The following is a 20,969-nucleotide window of genomic DNA, read 5'->3' as shown; positions in this document are numbered from 1 at the left end:
AGAATACTTGACAAATGAACTGATGAAATATACCACACAACAGTGCCTCCCCATAGTAATATAACCCAGTATTTAAAAATAAAATACTGTTGAAGTACAGATGGTGGTGTCCACTAAAACAGCCTCATCTGAAGGACTGACTTCAGGGGAGCCAAGAGCTAGCCTGACAGGAAGTGCCAGTAAACAGTGTGAAAGTCGCAGCAGCAGTGTCCATTCCCCGGGCACTTTAGTGGATGTCTACAGGGTTATTTTATTATAGACCAACAAAATATTTGCAATTAGTCTTCTTTATTTACCTTTAACTGTTGTCAACTTTCTTACCTCTGTACTAATGATATAAAAAGGCCTTGACCTTCTGAACATCTGAAACATTTTTAAATTTTTTACCGGCCATATCTATCTTCAATTTAATTGAATTTTCAAAAAACAAGCCCATAATCTAAAGAAGGCAACTGCTGGCTCAGTTATAGAGGGAAACACACTGATAACGTTCTTGCGATTCCACAGTTAAGAGCACAGTTGCTCTTCCGAGGGACCCAGCTGATCCCAGCAGCCATGAGACAGCACGCAGCCATCTGCAACTTAAGGTCCACGGGACCCCATCCCTCTTCTGGCCTCCTCAGCACCAGACGTCACACAGACACACAGACACACAGACACACAGACACACAGACACACAGACACACATCACACAGACATGCAGACACACATCATGCAGACACACATCACGCAGACACACATCACACAGACACACATCACACAGACACACATCACACAGACACACACAGACACACATCACACAGACACACATCACACAGACACACACAGACACACAGACACACGTCACACAGACTCAGACACACAGACACACATCGCACAGATACACATCACACAGACACACACACACACATCACGCGGACACACACACAGACACACATCACACAGACACACATCACACAGACACACATCACACAGACACACATCACACAGACACACACCACACAGACACACATCACACAGACACACACACACAGACACTCAGACACACATCACACAGACACACAGACACACATCGCACAGACACACATCACACAGACACACAAGCAGGCAAACACTGCATAGATAAAGGGCTGTTTTTAAGAGTTTAGGGGGCTGGAGTGGCTTCTCGACAGTTATGGTCACTGAGTGCTGCTCTTCCAGAGGACCTGGGTAACAATCTCAGCCAGTGGTGCCTCAGACCGCCCAGTTCCAGGGTCCATGCCTCCCACAGGCAGCAGAGACAGAGATATGGACAAAACACTCGTGCACACAAAGTAAATAAATTTTTACAAAATAAATAAATAATTCAAAACCCATTTCTGTGAGTTTACTTGTCCGACTGTCTCACTGACAACAAAGGGACCCGGAGCAGCCCTTTCCCTTTACAATTCTAAAATTAAGTCAACTGTGAAATTTGATAGAAGGGGAAAGTATGAGGAAACTCTTTGCTGGAATATTTAAGGGCTGTTCCAAAACAAGATCCAAACATTACCATGAAAGAATACAATTGTTTCATTTTGTTCCTTTTATTTTTCGTTTTTCTACCTGAATTCTACATGATGTGAAAGATAAAGGATCCACTGAAAATACTAATTTAAATACTGGAAATAGTTTCAAAGCTCCGTAATATGACTGAGGAGAAGTGTCTGATACTACAAACTAGGAAAGCAGGGGGTGGGGGGATCTTCCCTTTATCTTACTCCTCAGAGGCATGAAAGTTGAGTGAGGAGCACACGCCCACATCAGAACTGGAAACCATACTTAACTCAATCTTCCAAGCAACAAGTCGTAATAGCTACTTTTAACTCAGAATCATCTGTCAGTTCCCCAAAGAAATAGTTAGGAGCATGTTCCTGCTCCGTCTCCATTCCGGCCTCTTGTTCTCTGCCACTAAAATAAACACAAACACTGTACAACCTTGTCTGTTCATCTGTCTTACCAATATGAGGAGACTAGCCAAGAAATTCCCTTTATGAGATGGTTTAAAGTCTTCCTCCAGTGCTGTTGTGGTTAATGTTCACAGCCCATGACTGCAGAGCACACAACACAGAACAGAGCAGTGGGCCGCACCCTTCCTGACACTGAAACCCTTTGGTACAGCTCTTCATGCTGTGGGACCTCCCAACGTAAGATTACCATAGCTGTAATTTTACCACTGTTATAAATCATACTACAAATATCTGAAATGAATCTGATATACAAGCCCCAGAGGGGTCGCAATCCGAGGTTGAGAACTGCTGGCACAGAGGACAGGATAAAGCTGACTCATAGGTACTGGGGACACTCCAATCCCCACTGACTTAGCTCCTTATCAGTGAAATGGAAATATTGATAGAACCTTGGGCAGCTCTGAGAATTAAATGAACTGATGTAAGCAGAGACTACAGCAGGAGAACTACAGGAAAGAAGGGCTTCCTTCATAGCGGCCTCTGAGGACAACTAACAGAATGGGACAGGTTGACTCTGACAGTCCTAGGAAAGAAGATAAACAAAAGAGCCACTACTGGCTCGACTCTAATTTTCCCTATGCATTAAGGAGATGATAAAAATGCTGTGTGTGTAATATATATGGCAAGCACAATGAAAAGTGGAGAGAGAGAAAGAGAGAGAGAGAGAGAGAGAGAGAGAAGAGAGAATATACGAGATACGAGTGTGTGTGTGTGTGTGTGTGTGTGTGTGTGTGTGTGTGTGTGTGTGTATCAGCACCTGGCAAGTAAAGTTAGGCAGATTTCATTGACCTACAGGCCAAATAGAGTTGTACACACATGTACATATATATATATATATATATATATATATATATATGTGTATGTATATGTATTATACACATTTATACATACATGTATGTGTATGTGTACACATGTATGTACTGTTTGCTCCTTCGAGTTGTTTCTCTCAAGTATCCATCAGAGCTACAAGAGAAGTCTGACTAACACAAGAATCCGTGTACTTGGTCAAAGAAATCAAAAGCACATGTTTACCCTGGCTTCACATTCTGAGCTCTAATTTCACTGTTTTCACTTAGTGACCTAAAATATTTAGTGCATGCCTCCTCCTTCCAATCCTTTGTGAAAATAATGTCTTTACCATGAATCATTCAGAGAAGTAATGCTGTGTGTGTGTGTGTGTGTGTGTGCGCGTGCGCGTGTGCATGTGCGCGCATACAGTGTGTGTGTACGTGTGTGCGCATGCACATGTGTGTATACATGTGTACGTGTGTGTGTATGCGTATGTGTGTGTGTAATGGATATGCACATTTTCTAACAACTGCACTTGATCTTGATCAAAAAGCCAAGAAGCAGTTAACAAGCTATCAATTTTAATTATAATGATCATGCTGCATTAGTGTCAGCATCTATTGGACACTGGATTTAAAGTCAACTGCTATCAAGCAAAGCCAACAAAAGCACCTCACAAGCTTTAGCTTCCACGAGAAAAGCACTGTCCAGTCTCCTGCAAGTAGGACACAGAAGAGTCCATGGACCGTTCTACCTTTACAGAGCATAAATGCTTACTTCCGAGAAAATTAAGTCATGAAGAGATGAGACACAAGTGATCGCTCTAATCTGTATGCACGAGCACACACAGCCATACCTATAAACTTAGACTATACAAGAAGAACTTACCTTGAACAGAGTCACCGTGATTTCGATGTTTTCAGGAACAGGCCAAACAACAACACCACGATATGGATTTTTTATTCCAGGTTGCCAGCTGTGTGCCTACCAGAATAAAAGTGAAAGCTTCAATTATGACGTACAAAAGTCATCAACCTTATTTAGCTATCAACTAAGATTCTGTAGTCTCCCTGAAACAAAAGTCACTAGTCAAAATAAAAGCAAGCATGGGGAAAAAAGAACTTTTTAAGCATTAAGCTCAAACAAGTGAGAGCTATACATCTATCTATAAGCAAACCACCTATGTCCCACCACGTGCACATGCAGGTACGCCATGAGGAATGACACAAAAATAAGGTGTCTTATGTTCTTAAAGGCTGTTATTTCTGGTTACGGAAAACTTCAGGTAGGAGCAATATTTTAAAAGTGATTCTTGTGACTGAGAAGTTTAAGGCAAATTTATTCCTTAAAAAGAAAATCTCAAGTCTGGAGAGATGGCTCAGTAGTTAAGAGCACAGGCTGCTCTTTCAGAGACCCTAGGTTCGATTCCCAACACCCACATGGTGACTCACAACCATCTGTAACTCCAGTTCCAGGGCATCCAATGCCTTCCTCTGACCTCCATGGACACCAAGACTTAAGTGCTGCATGACATACATGCAAACAGGACACCTACACACACACACACACACACACACACACACACACACACACACACACACTCTTAAAAAAGGAAAAGCTAGCAGGACACAGCCATGTGTCTGTGATCTCAGCAACTCAGGATGCCATGGACTCCAGAGTCAGGAAGACAGAGATGGACAGAGAGGAGGGAGGGAGGAGGGAGGGAGGAGGGAGGGAGGCCTCACCATACACTTCATATCTGAGTTCCTTTCTCCTAACTGCAATGCTTCTTATCTAGGTGAAATGGTGGAAGAGAACAGTAGCTATTCTACATTGTATCTCTAAATCTTCTGACTTGGGGAGTGTTTTACTTTATAAACCTTGATTACCAAAATTCCCTTGGAAACTTTACCACCCAGATTTTAAAGATCACCACCTCTTTGCATTATTGACCAAAGCTGAGCTGAAGGGAGACGGCATGCCAGGGCAGGGCTAGCAAGCTTTCTCTTTACGCGCTGTTGGTGGGTGTGTCTGAAGACGGTAATAAAAGCCAACAACTAGACAGTACATTTGATGTGCCAGTCCACAAACTAAGAGCTGGCTGTGTCAGGCTCATCACCCCTGGATAAGAATCCTTCCTAGAGGGAGAGGTGTTCATTGCCCCGCTCACCGGCTCACTCGGCAGATACCATCTACACAGCTCTACCTATCTGCCCTGGTGCCATTTATGGTATAAGCAGTGAGAGACACACGAATCACTCCATTACCTAAGCAGTGTGTTACAGTGGGCATCCATGCAGGAAAATAAGCAGGCTACGTATAGAGGGGTCAGAGGAGAACAGTTATCTCCAGGGCAGTCAGAGGTGGTTTCATGGAAGCACTGACTCCTGAGAGGAGCCTGAAGGATGAAGAAATCAGACACACGAGTACAGCTCTGCGGGTGGGCGATAAGTCTGCAGGAGCACGCGCACGTGTACAGTGAGGTGACGTGAGGTATAGTGAGGGAGGAGATGACACCAGAGAGACAGTGGAGGCCCAGCCAGGTAAGGTCCTCTCAGCCCTCTGAGAAGACGCTCAGTTTTACCGTGTAGGAGACCCGAGGCCACTGGCAGGTTTGAAGCAGAGGAATGAAGATCTGCGTGTGTGTAAGCTGACTCGTTTTAGCCGATGTGTCTAAAACAGGCTTCGAACATAAACACAACTAAGAAAATCAGGAAAGCACTGACTAATCCCGAGGAGAGCTGAGGCAGGCAGGGCAGAGGAGCCAGGTTCTGGGTACAGAATGCTCTCCTTTACAGACAGCAAGATCTACTGCCTTACGTATGAGAGGTTGAAGGGGATGAAGTAGAGGGTAAAGCTGCTCGGCCCCGGAGGAACTAGGGGAAAATTCTATTAATGTATATGAAGCGAGGCTCTGTTTCATACACATCAAGTCTCCCTTGCCTATTAGGTAGATAAGGACAGGTGATCCAATCGGAAGCACCATCAACCTCAGTATCTGCTACAAACTTGGAGATTACCAGTACACAGATGACTCGTAATCTTAGGAACGGATAGGATCCTAGGAGAGTGAGAATAGGTAGTAGGAAGTCTGGGCTGGGGCACCCGAAACCCTGAGCATCACTAAGAGAAGTAGTGGTGGAGAGATGGAGAGAGAGAAGCAGAAGGATGTGGGCGTAAAGAAGAGAGGCAGAACTGGGGACTGGAGGGTCGTGAGGAACAGCCTGATGTGAGTAGTTGGTGATGCCACCTCAGGCCGAGGTGGGATCCTGGCTTGGCTGCCACTGGGGCCATGTCTGGGATGCTGGCCCTGCAGCTGACAGGGTCTGTTACCACTAAAGGCCAAGCACACGCCCTGGTCTCAGCTGCTGCTTGGGGCCGTGTTGATGCTTGGGCATCATAAGAGAGCAGAAGAGCTGGCCTTGCCCTCAGCAGCTGCAGTGCTGGGAGAGCGGTACTGCACCCTTGCCCAGGAAGCACGGTAGAGCTGGTCCTGGTTGCTGACCCTGAGGATGTGAGCAGAAAAGAGCTGGCCCTGACACTTGTCTGCTATGTGGTGGTGTGGGCAAGGGAAAGATACCTCCTTCCTCCTCCTCTTCCCCCTCTCCCTCTCCACACATGGCAGTTGGGAGAGCAGGCTCTGAGGTTCTGACAGTGGGTGAGCTGGCCACGCCCCTTTCCTGCTGCAGCACTCCAGAGAGCAGACCCTGCACCTCACCAGGCAGCACCCTGGTGGCATGAGTGCGGGAGAGCAGGCCCAGAGGACATGAGAGCAGGAGGGCTGGCTCTGCTCCATGCTGGCTGGGGAAGCGCTGGAGAAGTCACCTTGGTGGTGTGTGCTGTGGGTACAGGAGGGCTGGTGGGCTGAACAACTCACGTACCACCAAGGCCTAGATCCACCCCAACATCTACTCCATCGATAAAGTGCTGGAGCACATGTTTGAAGAGGGTGGTCCTACAGATCTAAAGCCGGACATTTCCATGACACAGGTCAGCAGGAGGATATCTAAGAGAAGGCCCAGTGGAGATCCAGTAGTGAGAGTGTAGAGAGGCCCCCAACCACACCAGTGACTCACTGCAATGAATATCTGCAAGCAAAGAAGCGTGAGCAAAAGGGTAAGCTGTGACACACTACAGCTTCTACACAAGGTTTTTCTTTTGGTGGAAGGTTGCCAGGGCGGAGGGCCGGTATGAGGGGGCAGAGAGATACGTGGGATTGCGGTGCATGGTGTGAAATTCACAAAGAATCAAAAAAAGTTAAAGAAAGGAACCATCAAAAAAAAAAAAAAGTTAGACAGGAAGATAAACATTAAGAGAAAATGGTTTCCTGAACCAAAACCAGAGGGAGAATCCAGACCCAGTGGAACCTAGGTTACATCTAGCCCCCATTATGCCCAACCATATCCTTGACTCACACAATAGGAAGACGACCTTCGGTCTCTACGGACTCAGCATCCTATGCATGACAGAGATAAAATGTGGAAAATTAGAAAACATAGGACCTAATAAAAGGGCGGAGTAAGGAGATGGGGTGCCAGGCATTTCCTCAGGGTCCTTTAGAAGCATCATCTTCTGAATGACTTTTCCATCCCTCAGTTCAGGATGAGACAAAAACCACAAGCTGACCAACCAAAAAGAAAGGCTTTCAGTGAAAATCAGAGCATGGCGACTCCCGAGATGCTGGAGGCCACCCTTTCCCACTCTCTGTCAGCCTATCTGGCACCAGCAAAGGAAGGGTCAGAGTCACAGCTCTGGCTTCCTGGCATCCTAAGAACAAGGAAGGCACTGGCAATGTCAGCTAACCTCCTAAGAGGCTGACTCAGTGCTCCTTCACATCGTCACCTGACCCTCACATTCTAGCTGAACAGACCAGGGAATTCTAAAGAAGAAATCAGGGACATTCAAAGTGGTAAACCAGGAATGTGGGGTGGAGGGCTCATCTTGCAAGCACAGACCTGCATTTGCTCTCCAGAACCCTTTAAAACCGGCAGGCATGGCTTACACGGTTGTAATCCCAGGGCTGGAGAGGCAGAGACAGGAAGATTGTGGGCCTCACCAACCAGCTGGTCTAATCTAATTAGTGACCCCCAGGCCCTGCTTCAAAGAAGATTCCTAACAAGGACAAACAAAGACATTCCCTGGCCTCTTCAAGTACACACACACACACACACACATGTGTACACACACACACACACACACACACACACACACACACACGTTGGAGAAGACAGCTCAGCAGCGTGCTTACTGCAGAAGTGCAATGACCTGAGTTACACACTCAGCACCCACAACAACAACAAAACTCGGGAGGAGTGATGTCCGTCTGTAACCTAGCAAACGTCAGGCATTTGTGTTTTCTAGGAACTTACTAACTAACAAAAAGGTAATTCAAGACCCTAAGTTAGGTAAACAGTGAAATACAGGTATCCAACAATAACTTTGGTGATTGGGTGGGTGGGTGACTGGCTGGGTGGGTGGATGGATGGATAGATGGATAGATAGATAGATAGATAGATAGATAGATAGATAGATAGATAGATAGATAGATAGATAAAATTATACTGAGCCAAGTAAACTATAAGTTTAAGAGACAGACAGACAGGATGAACACCACATCGTTGGTAAATACCAGTGCTCTAAGAAGCTTGGTCAGTTTTCTTGCACATGGAGAAGTATTCACTGCCTTAGGACAGTTAGCGAAGGTTTTACCCTCCAGCTGATGACTGTGATTACTTGATCATTTGCCAACGTCCTAGGATAGCTAAAGGATTAGGACTCAGTGCTCACCTCTGTATACAGCTTTTTTTCTTTCTTTTTTTTTTTTTTTTTTTTTTTGATGTAACAGCAAGAGGTAGCTTTTATTAACGAGATCCCGGGTCGACTCAGGGATCCCGGGTCGACTCGTATCTCACGCAGGAGACAGAGGAATCGACACAGCTTTTCTTTCTTACTTGTTAAATCACATCTATTAACATCCTTTGGTACCTTCCAAGGGCAGGCCTGGGAAAAAACGTAACTATTTAATTTAGGAGAGTGTAAAGCTAGTATTGAATGTGAACTTGCCACAACTTGGACCACCTGGGAAGAGTCTGGGTGTGATGTGCATTTCTACCTCGATTTCCCCTTATCGGTGGGCTGTAATTTGGAACTACAAACTAACAAAACCCTTCAGAATATTTATGACAATAAAAGAAATGAAACCTGAACAAGTACTAACTCTACAAAACGCATTGATTTTTCTATTTATTTCAAGTCACACCCATCTAAAAGACTGGTGTGTGCTCTACAGAATTGCAAGGTCTCACTGAGGGGATAGTGAGGTAGGTAACATGCATGCCATGCAACAGTGTGGACCTAAGAGTTCAGCAAGCCACGCCCAAAGGATGTGGCACCTGGCTGTAATCCAGGAACTGGGGAAGAGAAGCCTGGAGCAAGCCTAGACAGCCTAACTGGCAAGCTCTGGGTTCGAGTGAGAGATCCTGCCTCAATATACAAGATGAATACAATCTGGGAAAATGCCCTATGTGACCTCAGGCCTCTGCACACATGCATTGTGCACTATGCACACACAACTGCTCCCATGTCTTTTAAGTCATATGTACACAAACATGCAGAACAAAAAGTTTCACTAAAATATCCAAATTATTACAAATTCTAAAAGTGCATATATCCATATGTTTCATATGTCATCTATTAAACAATTTTACTCTTGCTAACACAACCTCCACTTAAGTAACTCTCCCAGATGAGTTGTGAGGGCACACATTTGAAAGGCTCAATCACCATGCAAGGCTATGAAGGCAATTTTTACAGGGACAGTAAAAACTGGGTGGGGATTTTAAAGCTCTGATTTCCCCTTTGGAATTCTTAAACCTCTCTGCAAACTTCAATTTCTATTTAGAAAATAGGAATTTAGACAAGTAAAAATTAATATGCCATATTTTTCTCTGGTTTATCACAGCTGCCCAGCTGCTACTGTCACATATCCTGAAAAGTTATTTATGTCTATGTTTACAAATCAATTATAGCCTGACAAAGTCTGTGTTACAAATGTCATTACTTAGGAAAGTAGAAAGCTTCGTAGTGTGTTAATTGCCCATACTAATTATTTTAACCAAATGAATCTGCAATGAGCTCTCTAAATAGTTAGCTATAAAATATACATGTACCAACAGAAAATGAGCAATTAACTGGGAATTAAGCTTTAAATTAAAAAGGCAAATGTGCCTTATCATGTACTACCTAATTTAACAGTCAGTATAATGGCTTATCTGAGTGTCAGTTTTAAATTTCCTTATTTAGTTATTATATATCATTTTTAAAACATTTCCATAAATGTACACTACATATATACATATAAATGCTGTTCTGAGCTTAACATATCAGTTCTCATAAACTGTTATATACCTTCCATGTTCCAAAGTACAGTCCCCTGGGACAGGAGTCCAGGACTGTCTTTGTACACAAACCCACAGACTGATATACACAGTGAGCCTTTTCTCTGGGACCTGTGCATTGCTCCACTGTATTGTACACCATCTCTAGACATACAGTACCCACTCTAACATGGGGCTGTGTACATACCTGTTATCCTACTATATTATTTAGGGAATGATGAAGGAAGCTTTAGATACATTTAAGACTGGTGTTTTGGGTTTTTGGTTTTGGTTTTTTTTTGGAGACAGGTTTCACAAAAACCAGACTGGGAAAATCCTAAATACAGAGAGATGACTGTGTAACAGAGGATCTTGAAGAAAAGCAAAACTAAGAAATAGATAAAAGGTAATTTCTTCTAGAAAACACTAGCTTCTGAGAAAATTAACCTGTATCCTCAAGTTTAAATTTCATTACCTAGACTCAAACAGGATCTGAGACCATATGAGAAAGAATCTTCCTTTCATAAAAACTCCTTCAATTGTAATATATAATTAAATAAAGTTTATTTAATATCAAAGGCGAGTATATTCTGAACTGACCTGCAACCTAAAGTATTTATTACATTTATTGTGTTTCATAACTCTTATAGAATAATTGCTAGCTGACTACCAAATGACAAAAAGTGCTTACCTTGTCTACTCTAAAGACTACAGATATAGTCAGACTCCTCTATTGCACTTAAAGAACAACTTTATTCTGGTCAATTCAACAAACACTGTAGATGCAATGAGAAGTACTGTGTCCATACTTAGAACTCCTTCTCAGTATCCAAATTATAATGCCCAGAACTACAGGTATGTATGTGCCTTGAAGAAAATACTGTCCATGACATGAACCAGCTTCAACTCCTATACTGCTGGCAGGAGTGTCTGGCAAGTTCTTGTGCACACATGTATGCATGTGTATGTATGTGTATGTATGTGTGCTGTGTGTGCACACATGTAAGGAGGCTAGGGGCTGCTGTCAGCTGTCTTCCCTATCACTGTCTACCTACTTAAACAATTAACTCGAAAGAAGTGGGAAAAGGCTCAGACCCAGGGGACTGAGAAATGAACTAGTTGGTAGTGTAACGGAAGAATGGAGTCCTATTCTGCAGTGAGACCATGAGCTACAGAAGACAACAAGAGCACGGACACATGGCAGAACCACGATGCTGAGCAAAGGAGACCAGGCACAAAACAGGGCTGCGCTATCTAAAAACAATGGAGAATACTGTAAAGCCACACAGTGTTACACCAAAATATTACTGCAACATTTTTGCACAAAATTCAAAACTAGGTAAAATCAAAACAGTGCTGGCCTCTGAGGGTTGGAAGCTGCCTGGAAAAGACACAATCTACCCTTTGATAGGAGTAATGTTTATACAAGTATCAGTATAGAGGTCATATTTATTATAGGTAAACGGTGGTAGTTGAGACTGGCCCCATAGGCTTGTATATCTGAATGCCTAGTCACCAGGGAGCAGCTCAAGGTGGGATCAGGAAGCCTGGCCTTGTGGGAGGAAGAGCATCAAGGGTGGGGCAGGGGTGCTTTGAGGTTTCAAAAGTCCAAGCCCGGCCCAGTGTCTCTCAGTTTCTCCTCCTGCACTATGTCCTTCCAACGGGCTCCCAGCTAGGATGATAACGGCTAAACTTCTGAAAAGGCAAGTCAGCCCCAGTTTAAGTGCTTTCTCTCATAGAGTTGCCATGGTCATGGTGTCCCGAATAACCAAGGTGTGATTAATTTTGAACGCTTAAGTTTTAGCTTAATAAAAATAAACCTGGAGGCCAGATATGATGGCACACACTTGCAATCCCAACACTGGGAAGCAGAAAGGGAGGAGCACAATTCTAAGTCAGCCTGAAACACAAAATGAGACCCTGTCTCAAAAACAAAACCACCTTGAAAAGGTACTTTTAGTACATAATATCAATTTATCTACATGAAAAAAAACTAACCTCTAATAAATATGTATACAGCTATATGCTCACAAAAATATGATCATCTACAGAACAGGATGTTTAAAACAGCCGAAGAACTCTGCTGCACATTTAAAATCCTGTGCCAGTCTCCATGTACAGAACTATCAGTACAAAGAGAAACAAATCGACATCTTCGAGAAAGCCAACTCCTCCTCTCCTGCACCCAGCAATGAACTCGGACAGTCGGCCGCTCCTCAAAATGCTAAGCTGCCCCTCCCAGCCTCCAACACATTAATCCTGGGGACAAACATCCACGTGGTGACTGTTCAGAGCAGACTAACCTTGGAAGACTTCCTTCGGCTTCTTCTTGTCCAAACAACCACCAGTTTATCTGGTTGCCTGTTAAATTGAAAAACAAAGAAAGGAAGAAATTCAATATAATTCATCATAAACCACATTAATCCAAGTTTAGTTTTAGTGCCTATAAAAGGACAACGGTGGCCGGGGTGGCCGGGGTGGCTCCAAGTGAAAAGCTTTCACAATCGTGAGAGCCTGATTTCCCACACCTAGCACTGAGATAAAAAGAAGTTGGATGTGGCTGTGTGTCCTGGAACCCCATCTGAGGGCAGGGACAGGAGGATCCCAGACAGCCTAGTCAAAAGATGGCTGCGGGTTCCGTAAGAAGCCTGTGTGAAAACTACGATGGACACCGATAAAGACATCAGAAACTGACCTCTGCTTCCACACAAGCACACAGCTGAGTGAACACATGTGCACAAGACATGCACACCCCACAGGCAGACACACAAAAGAACAAAAGTGTCTACTACTTTAATTACACGAAGCAGTTAAGTTTCAGTTCTCCTCAGTACAGTAGATGCTAAACTCAGATATGATCTCTTGAAATAACTAGTATTTCCTCTAGAGACGTTTCTTTAAAAGTATACCAAATCAATTCCCGTGACGAACCAAGTGACATGCCTGAGTTAAAGCTGACTTTAGAGAGCCTACATCTGGGCCCTCCCACAATGCCTCACTTCTTGCGATTTATCCCTTTTAACTGGAGAAGCACTCGGAAGGCATTGTGGGCGATGCAGCGGTATGGATGGCGGATAGCTCGAAGGTTTGCGTAACCACCTAATTGCCCTCACAAAGTGATGCTGTGCCGGAAACCCACACAAATATTACCTGTATCTTCCAGTCTCATTTTTAAAAACTGCCAAGATAAACACCTGAGCAAAACACTGACGGAGCCCCGCCTGCAGCTGAGACCTGCCAAGCCCACAGAGCCCTCTTTCCTATTGCCTGCTAATGGGAGTGAACTAAAACAATGCATCTTAGCTACTGCAGCAAGGTCTTCCTTCATGTGCCTAGAAAACAAGGGCGCATGTTTGATTATCAGCTCTCGTACTTACATTTTCATTCTTTAAGACACTTAGTTAAAATGCTCTCTGTGCCAGGCTTGGTGACACAGCCTACAATGCGAGGTGCTCCCTGAGACGGCTGTGACACAGGGTCAGAAGATCAAACCCAACCCTGAGCAGAGGGATCCAGCTCAAAAGAAAGAGTGAAAAGGGCCTAGAACCTTTGCCTGGCATGTGTGAGGGCCTGGTAAATCCTCGTTACTGGAAAGAAAGTTATGCACGTATGCCTCAGAGAGTAGACAGGAAAAGGAAATGTAAACCCACAACTACATACGTTACAACTAAACTGTAGAGGGGCAGAAATATAGAGAAATCATAAAAGAATAAAGCGCGAAAACAAAGTCGCTGACAAATGAGTAATGAAACTGGCAGAAGGGATTAAACCTCTCATTGGCAACAACAATCCCTGAGACAATGGCGTCCAGATGTGCAAGTGCAAGAGGAGGCAGCGGCTGCCCTAAAGTCTGTGTCCAGCCAGGCCGTCGCCGGAGCCCCACTGAGGGCCAGGCAGGCGGCTGCTGCCAAGTCTGCCTGCCTGTGCCCAATGGTCAAAGCCACACAAGAGAAGCAGAGACCCAACTGCACGCATGATGCAAGAGCCCACAGAAAACACACACACACACACACACACACACACACACTAATGTGCAAATGATTACATATATACAAAATAATGTATTCTCAATGTAAAGAGGCAAGATCTGCAGAAGCAAAAGAAATAAGATAAATGCTAATGGATGTTCTTTCTGTGGGACAGAATCTGACGCAATACACACACACACACACACACACACACACACACACTGGCACAAAATAACACAAAGGTGCAATCATGAAAACTGTTTGCATAAAGACTTATTCAAATATATGATGGTTCTGATGGTAATTCAATTGTGAAATGTTCCCAAAGTGAGATACTGGGAGCAGTGACCAAGTAATAGGGACGACAATTTCTACCAAGCGGCGTTCATCTGCATCTCAGCGCCAAGATTAGACAATAACCTGAAATTTAAAACGAAAACCAAACACCCTCCTCTCCCTCCACTCTCCCCTCCTCTGCCCCCTGCTGCAGGATATTTGATCACACTGTGAACTGTGATGTTGGATATTTACTGAAAAAACAGTTTCTAGTTGTAGTGGAGCTCAGCCTTTAGTCCTTCTAGCTGGATACAGAAATGCCCTTAGCACTCACCTTTAATCCCAAACAATGAAGGTAAGGTTAGTTCATAGAAGGAAGTACCCCTGTTTGAAAGTGATGTCTAATTGAGTGACAGACAAAGTGATTAATCACAGAAAGATTTGACAGAATAGAATATGCCCAACTCTCATGAGAAGAGAGAGAAAAGAGGCTAGTTAAGAAAGAGCAGCTTGGGGCTGGAGAGATGGCTCAGTGGTTGAGAGCACTGATTGCTCCTCCAGAGGTCCTGAGTTCCTTTCCCAGCAACCACATGGTGACTCACAACCATCTGTAATGGGATCTGATGCCCTCTTCTGGTGTGTCTGAAGACAGTGACAGTGTATTCAGACATAAAGTAAATAAAAAGAAAGAGAGAGAGAGAGAGAGAGAGAGAGAGAGAGAGAGAGAGAGAGAGAGAGGCAGTGTTACCAGGGCAGCTGTACAGAGACAGGTTGCAGAGAGAGAGCAAGTTAGACACCGGTGAAGTCAGAATGAGCCAGAGTGAGAAGGAACCAGAAGATTAGAACAGAGGCCAGAGTTAGTTTGGGGCCAAGCAGAACAAAAAGTCAGAGACTGAGAGAGAAGCCAGATTGAATCAGTCAGCTTGGAGAGGGGTTTGAGCCAGAACAGCTGAGGTGAACCAGCCACCCAAACATCAGAAAAAGCTAGAAAGGGTGAGCTTATTCAGCAGCAAGTCTCAGAGGCTGAAAACACTCCAGACCTAAATTAGATTGTATGGAGGCTAGAGGCTTCCAGGACTAGGCTAGGTTAGCAGACAGAGGCAGTGAGCCTCGGAGATGACAATCACATCAGATAAGTAAAAGTTGAACTTTTCTGGTTCCTCCTCCTCCTCCTCCTCCTCCTCTTCCTCCTCCTCCTCCTCCTCCTCCTCCTCCTCCTCCTCTTCCTCTCCTCCTCCCCCCTCCTCCTCCTCCTCCTCCCCCTCCTCCTCCTCCTCCTCCTCTTCTTCATCCTCCTATTCTCCCTCTTTCCCCTTCACTCTTTTCTCCCCTCCTTTCCCTGTCCTCTGCTCAATCTCCCCTGAGCAGCTGCAGTTTAAGATGATCCACTGAGACCCTATATACATATCTGACCCGGGGCCCCTAGTCATGCAAGATAACAGTCAGTCTTCAGTTGATTAAGCAGCCAGCCACTGGAGGCTGACTTAGCTTCTAGCATAACTCTGCATACCTCATAAGCATCTTCCCTCAGCCACACATCTTAACATCTTCAGATGTCATGGGGAAGCCCTGCCTCTATCTCTCCCTTTCCTATTGGATATACTCTTATTTTGTGGCCCTTTGTGGATTTTGACCATTTTTTATTTCACCTTAACACCCTCCACTCTAACACACAATGCCACTACACACACACACACACACACACACACACACACACACACGCATGCACAGATGCACGCACGCACACACACACACATGCACGTGCCCGAAATCTGAGGCAGAGTCTATGTCCCCAGCAAATACCCAAGCCATGCCTCTATTTACATTCTTTGCGTGTGATATGATACCATTATTTCTACCCCCCCTACAAGACCACACTAGCTGATCAACTTTCTGTTACTAGCGACTAATAAAAGCTTAGTACAAGGGTAAGGCCCATGACCATTTCTTACTGAAAAGAAGGAACCTACGTTGCATCTGAGAATATCCAAATGGTTAATCCTAATGGAGGAAATCTAACCGAACCAGCAGCAATCCACCAGGCCTTCTCTGCAGCTTACGTGAACTTCACAAGGATGCTGACCTTGGCTACACATTAAATCCTCTGGGAAAACGTTTTGTTATTTTGTCTTTTTTTTTTTTTTTTCGGAGCTGAGGACCAATCCCCAACTCCAAAATCTTTTAAAAAACTACTGGTGCTTAACTTCCAGCCTTGGGGAATCTGATTTAATAGGTCTAGTGTGCAGAGTTTTTAAAATCCCACAGGTGACGGCAACAGTGACAACAGAGACCCACCGGCTAACATGGACCATGGTGAACACACCCCACACTTCATGGCTTAAATCACCAGCGACTGTCACAAAAGGGTCTCTCCACCAGCCACAGTGCCCAGCACTGCTGTTTGAACTAACTGCACTTTCTCCCCGCCTCCACCCAACTTAATGCCTCAGGGAAGTGAAGACTTTTAACATGGCAGAACAGGAAGAACAGCCCTCTAAACTGCATGCCCCTGTTCCGAGGATGCAGCAGAACAGAAGTGCCATACTTGAAAATATCTCCTGGGGTTAAACGTTTTTCTGACTCTAATCCTATCAACAGTGTAGACGTCTTCACTTAGGGATGTGGATGTAAGTGAGTGGGAGAGTGCTTACGGAACACGTTTGTGCAAGGCCCTGTGTCTGATCCCTAGCACCATGGGACACAAACACACACACACACACACACACACACACACACACACACACACACACCATGTGCCTGATAGAGATGGGTGTAGTTTATCATTATCAAGAGGAATGTTCAGAAGTGAGCGGCCCTCAAGAACAAGTGTACAGACGACAACGATGACCGCCTGACTGCAATTAATATTTTATGCTTTCATACCGTGCTAAAAAGAACCATTAAATATTCACTAGGGAACTTACAAGGGAAAGGGACACGTTGTTGTTAGAGTTTACCACAGCCATCAGAGGGCCTGACCTGCAATTATAGAACTTCCTAGCAAGAAAGTCAAGAAAATCTGGTAGAGCTCTGGTCTCGGGGAGATTCAACCACCATGTTTAGCCAAGTAGTAACAGGGTTGCAGGCCTCATAGGGGACAGAGGAGGGGACAGGAGAGGCACCTTACAGGTATTTAAATATATTGGAGACACACCAATGAAATGTATGCAGCCACACTTCCAACAAAAGCTGTTTAAGGGGTTTCCCTGGTAACCTGAAGCCTTTCGGTGGGTCTGTTGGAACATATCAGCTTTTGAGGCTAGCCTAGACAGGAAATATTAATCTAGCCTCGGCTACAGAGTAACACCGCATCTCAAAACATAAAGACAAGAAAATATCCCCTTCTGCTTTACCTTCAGAGACCATAACAATGGACAACTTGAATGTGAGGGAGCAAGCGCTGTAGCACCATGGTTCTGACCCCGGATTCCAGAGAGAAGCGGGAGGATCAGGGAGAAATGGAGGATAGCATAGGAAACGGAAGAGCGGAGTCACAAGGTCCAGACTACTGAGCAGGACTTCTGTCCTCTCTTTCCCATGGCCGGGTGGGATGGTGAGCATAAAGAAAACCATTTCTAATGTAAAGGTAAATCCCTAGACTCTTTCTACACTCGTGTATGCAAACCTTCAAAGGTGTCTTTAAAAATCCAAAACCAGTCATATAACATTCTTAAACAGTGGTTCTCCACCTTCTTAATGCCATGACCCCTTGATACAGTACATCACACTGCGGCGACCCCAACCGTAACATTATTTCCATTGCTACTTCCTAACTGTAATTTTGCTACTGTTATGAACGGTAATGTAAATATTTTTAGAGACAGAGGTTTGCAGAAGAAGTCGAGACCCATGGGTTGAGAGCCACTGTTCTAAAAGCTTCAGAAGCACCTAACAAACGCCATGCCTGCTACGATCCTAATGCTGGGTGGAGCGGGAGATTCAGCAGTGCGAGCAGACACGCTGACCCGCGACTGAGTTTACGAGCCAGTATGAGGTAAAAAGCCAACTGTCCAGTGGAGGCCCCATGTCGGACACACACAAAGTAAAGGGGTCTTCTGCAGGAAGTCATGTGCTCCTAAACGTCTCAGGAAGCACACGCTTCAAAAAAAAAAAGAAAAAAAAAACCTGCTCAACAGGGCCAGCAATTTGATTCAGAATTTGTAAAAACTGCGATTTATAATGACACTTTTATCGTAAAGTCCCATGACAGATGAGTGACTAATTACAGTACGTCTGCTTAGCAAATTACACAGCAATTAAAGTCTCTTCCAAGGTCACTATAAGCATGTGACAGTGCTTAGCATTTGTGTTAATGCAGAGTTTAGGTGTTGTCTGGGCTATACACTAAGGTAGACCCATTGGTATCTCTCAGTGAGGTACCAAAGATCGATAGTCAATAGGAAATAAGCTTTTCTATTGTTTCTACAATGAGTGCACAGTATTGGTCAAAGCACTAAGAACAAATGAATGTTCAATGCCCGGCAGTAAACGACATTTGTATCACTGCCTCCAAGGCTCAGGAACAGGTCAGGAGAAGGGGGAAAGAAAGTTAAGAACCAGAGGGAACCGGGGGAAGCCGTTCCAGACACCAAGTTCAGAACACACCACGGCTGCAGTACTCTAGAAAGCTTCCTGGGTCAGCCAAGGAAGAGGAGGAGGCCACAGGGCTCGCCCTCACTGATGAAGATTGCTGAGGGAGAGAGAGACACTTTCTTCAATGATATAGCCACTCTAAGAACCCGTATTCCTATGAACAAACTGTCATCTATGCTCTGAAAATAAACCTAATGGAACTCATCACACATGCACACACACACACACACACACACACACACACACACACAGATACACACACATGTACACGCAGACATACACACACATACATACATACATACACACACATACATACACACACATGCATACACACACATGAATACACACACGCACAGCAGACATACACACACATACATACACACACATACATGTACACACATACATACATACACACACATGCACACACACACAGACACACAGACACACAGACACATGTACACGCAGACACACTCGGTCATGAAAGCAGAAATAGAATTAGTTGAAAAGAGGAAGGGAATGAGCTAATATAGCATTTTTATATTAACATTTCTTAGAGAAGGCGAAAAAGGAATAAACTTTTCTATACCTTCTACTATTTATTTATATTATATTTAAATTAGATGTATACTATTCATATTATTTTATGCTGGGAATGGCATAAAGACATGCAATGAGTTACAATACTTGTACATTTAGAATTAAAAGAGGAGAAAAATGAAATTGATTTTTAAAATTTATTGAATCTAAAGAGTCTTCAGACTAAATTTCTTTTTCTAAGTCAACAGACTGTAGGGGAAAGAGTAGCAATTCTGTCTTCAGTTAACTCAGTATTTCCAAGGTCTAAGAAAAGGTTTTAAAGCAGCGCCTACTGGGCCCCTACTTGACCTAACAGTCTTCCCTTCGGAAGCCACTTTATTCCTGGGTCCTCCTACTGGGTCCAGAAAGGCTGGGTGGGTCCGAATAACACCACACATGCTTCAGATCCTACATTCACCTCAATGTCAACTACAGCTCTCACTTTGCCAGAGTCAGTATCTAAGAAGGGAAAAATATAAGGAAACACCTTTGTTTGAGCCTAGGAGACACATGTCAATTTCCAGATGGTACGACCCAGAGAAAGGAATCCCAGACTGTGGTAGAACACTTGCTTTTCCTAGGATTGGCACCAAAGACTGTAGAGCCATTAGGGGCTCTTACTTAAGGTTCTCAAGTGTAAAGGGGCTGGTCAACACCTGAAGCTAGTCCTAAATACTGTGCTTCAGTGACTCAGAATATTAGATGACACTAAACAGCTGCTAATGTAAGAGAACTGCAGACAGGGCAGTCACTACCACTCTAGTTAGAGAAGTCAGAACTGCAGGCAGGGCAGTCGCTAACACTCTTGAATTAGCTAATGAACATTAACAATATCACAGAAATGGCAGCAGTCCCTGGCTTCCACCTAACACACAGTACTGACCCTGTGAGGTATAGATGACGCCTCCCACACTCCCTCACCTCCAGCGCCTTACACAGTCGGCCCTGAGATGGCTCCACAGGTAAAGGCGTGGCTTGTGGAGTGCGGTGAATGGAAAATGTTTGAACTCGAGCCTACTTGACTCTAGCACCCTTCAGCAGAGAGCACTGGTACATGGGACCCTCGATGATCACACAGAAGGCCAGCTGACCTCAGATGACCGCTCTACTCTGAGAAGCTCCTAGACAGTAACTTTTCAGCTGTAGAAATGGCTCCAGAGGACCCCAGTCCGATTCCCAGCACCCATGTCAGATGGCTTGTGCTGTCTGTTACTCCACCTCCAGGGGTACCCAAGGGCAGCTGCATTCGTGTGCATAGAACACATATACACACAGTTAAAAATAAAAATCATTCTTAAAGTAAATTTTTATTAGGTTAGGCTATTTGTATTTCTGCTATGTGTACTACAGCAACCTACCGACATTTTAGACGACTCCCTAAAGCAGACATCGCCCTCCGCAAC

The 20,969-nt window shown here is 44.5% G+C and overlaps 1 protein-coding gene across 1 annotated transcript in view; it reads right to left on the bottom strand.

The window, feature by feature from the left end:
* The window catches only part of Ehbp1 (EH domain binding protein 1), a 255,761-nt gene that overhangs the window by 210,978 nt on the left and 23,814 nt on the right, over positions 1 to 20,969 (bottom strand). Inside the window, 2 exon segments of the mRNA XM_032916220.1 lie at positions 3,666 to 3,761; positions 12,457 to 12,514. Of these exon segments, the coding sequence (XP_032772111.1) occupies positions 3,666 to 3,761; positions 12,457 to 12,514 (154 nt within the window).

The sequence above is a fragment of the Rattus rattus genome, chromosome 11 (genome assembly GCF_011064425.1).
Source record: "Rattus rattus isolate New Zealand chromosome 11, Rrattus_CSIRO_v1, whole genome shotgun sequence".
Taxonomy (NCBI): Eukaryota; Metazoa; Chordata; class Mammalia; order Rodentia; family Muridae; genus Rattus; species Rattus rattus.
Note: the sequence above shows the minus strand (reverse complement) of the source record. Positions and strands in the feature narration are given on the sequence as shown.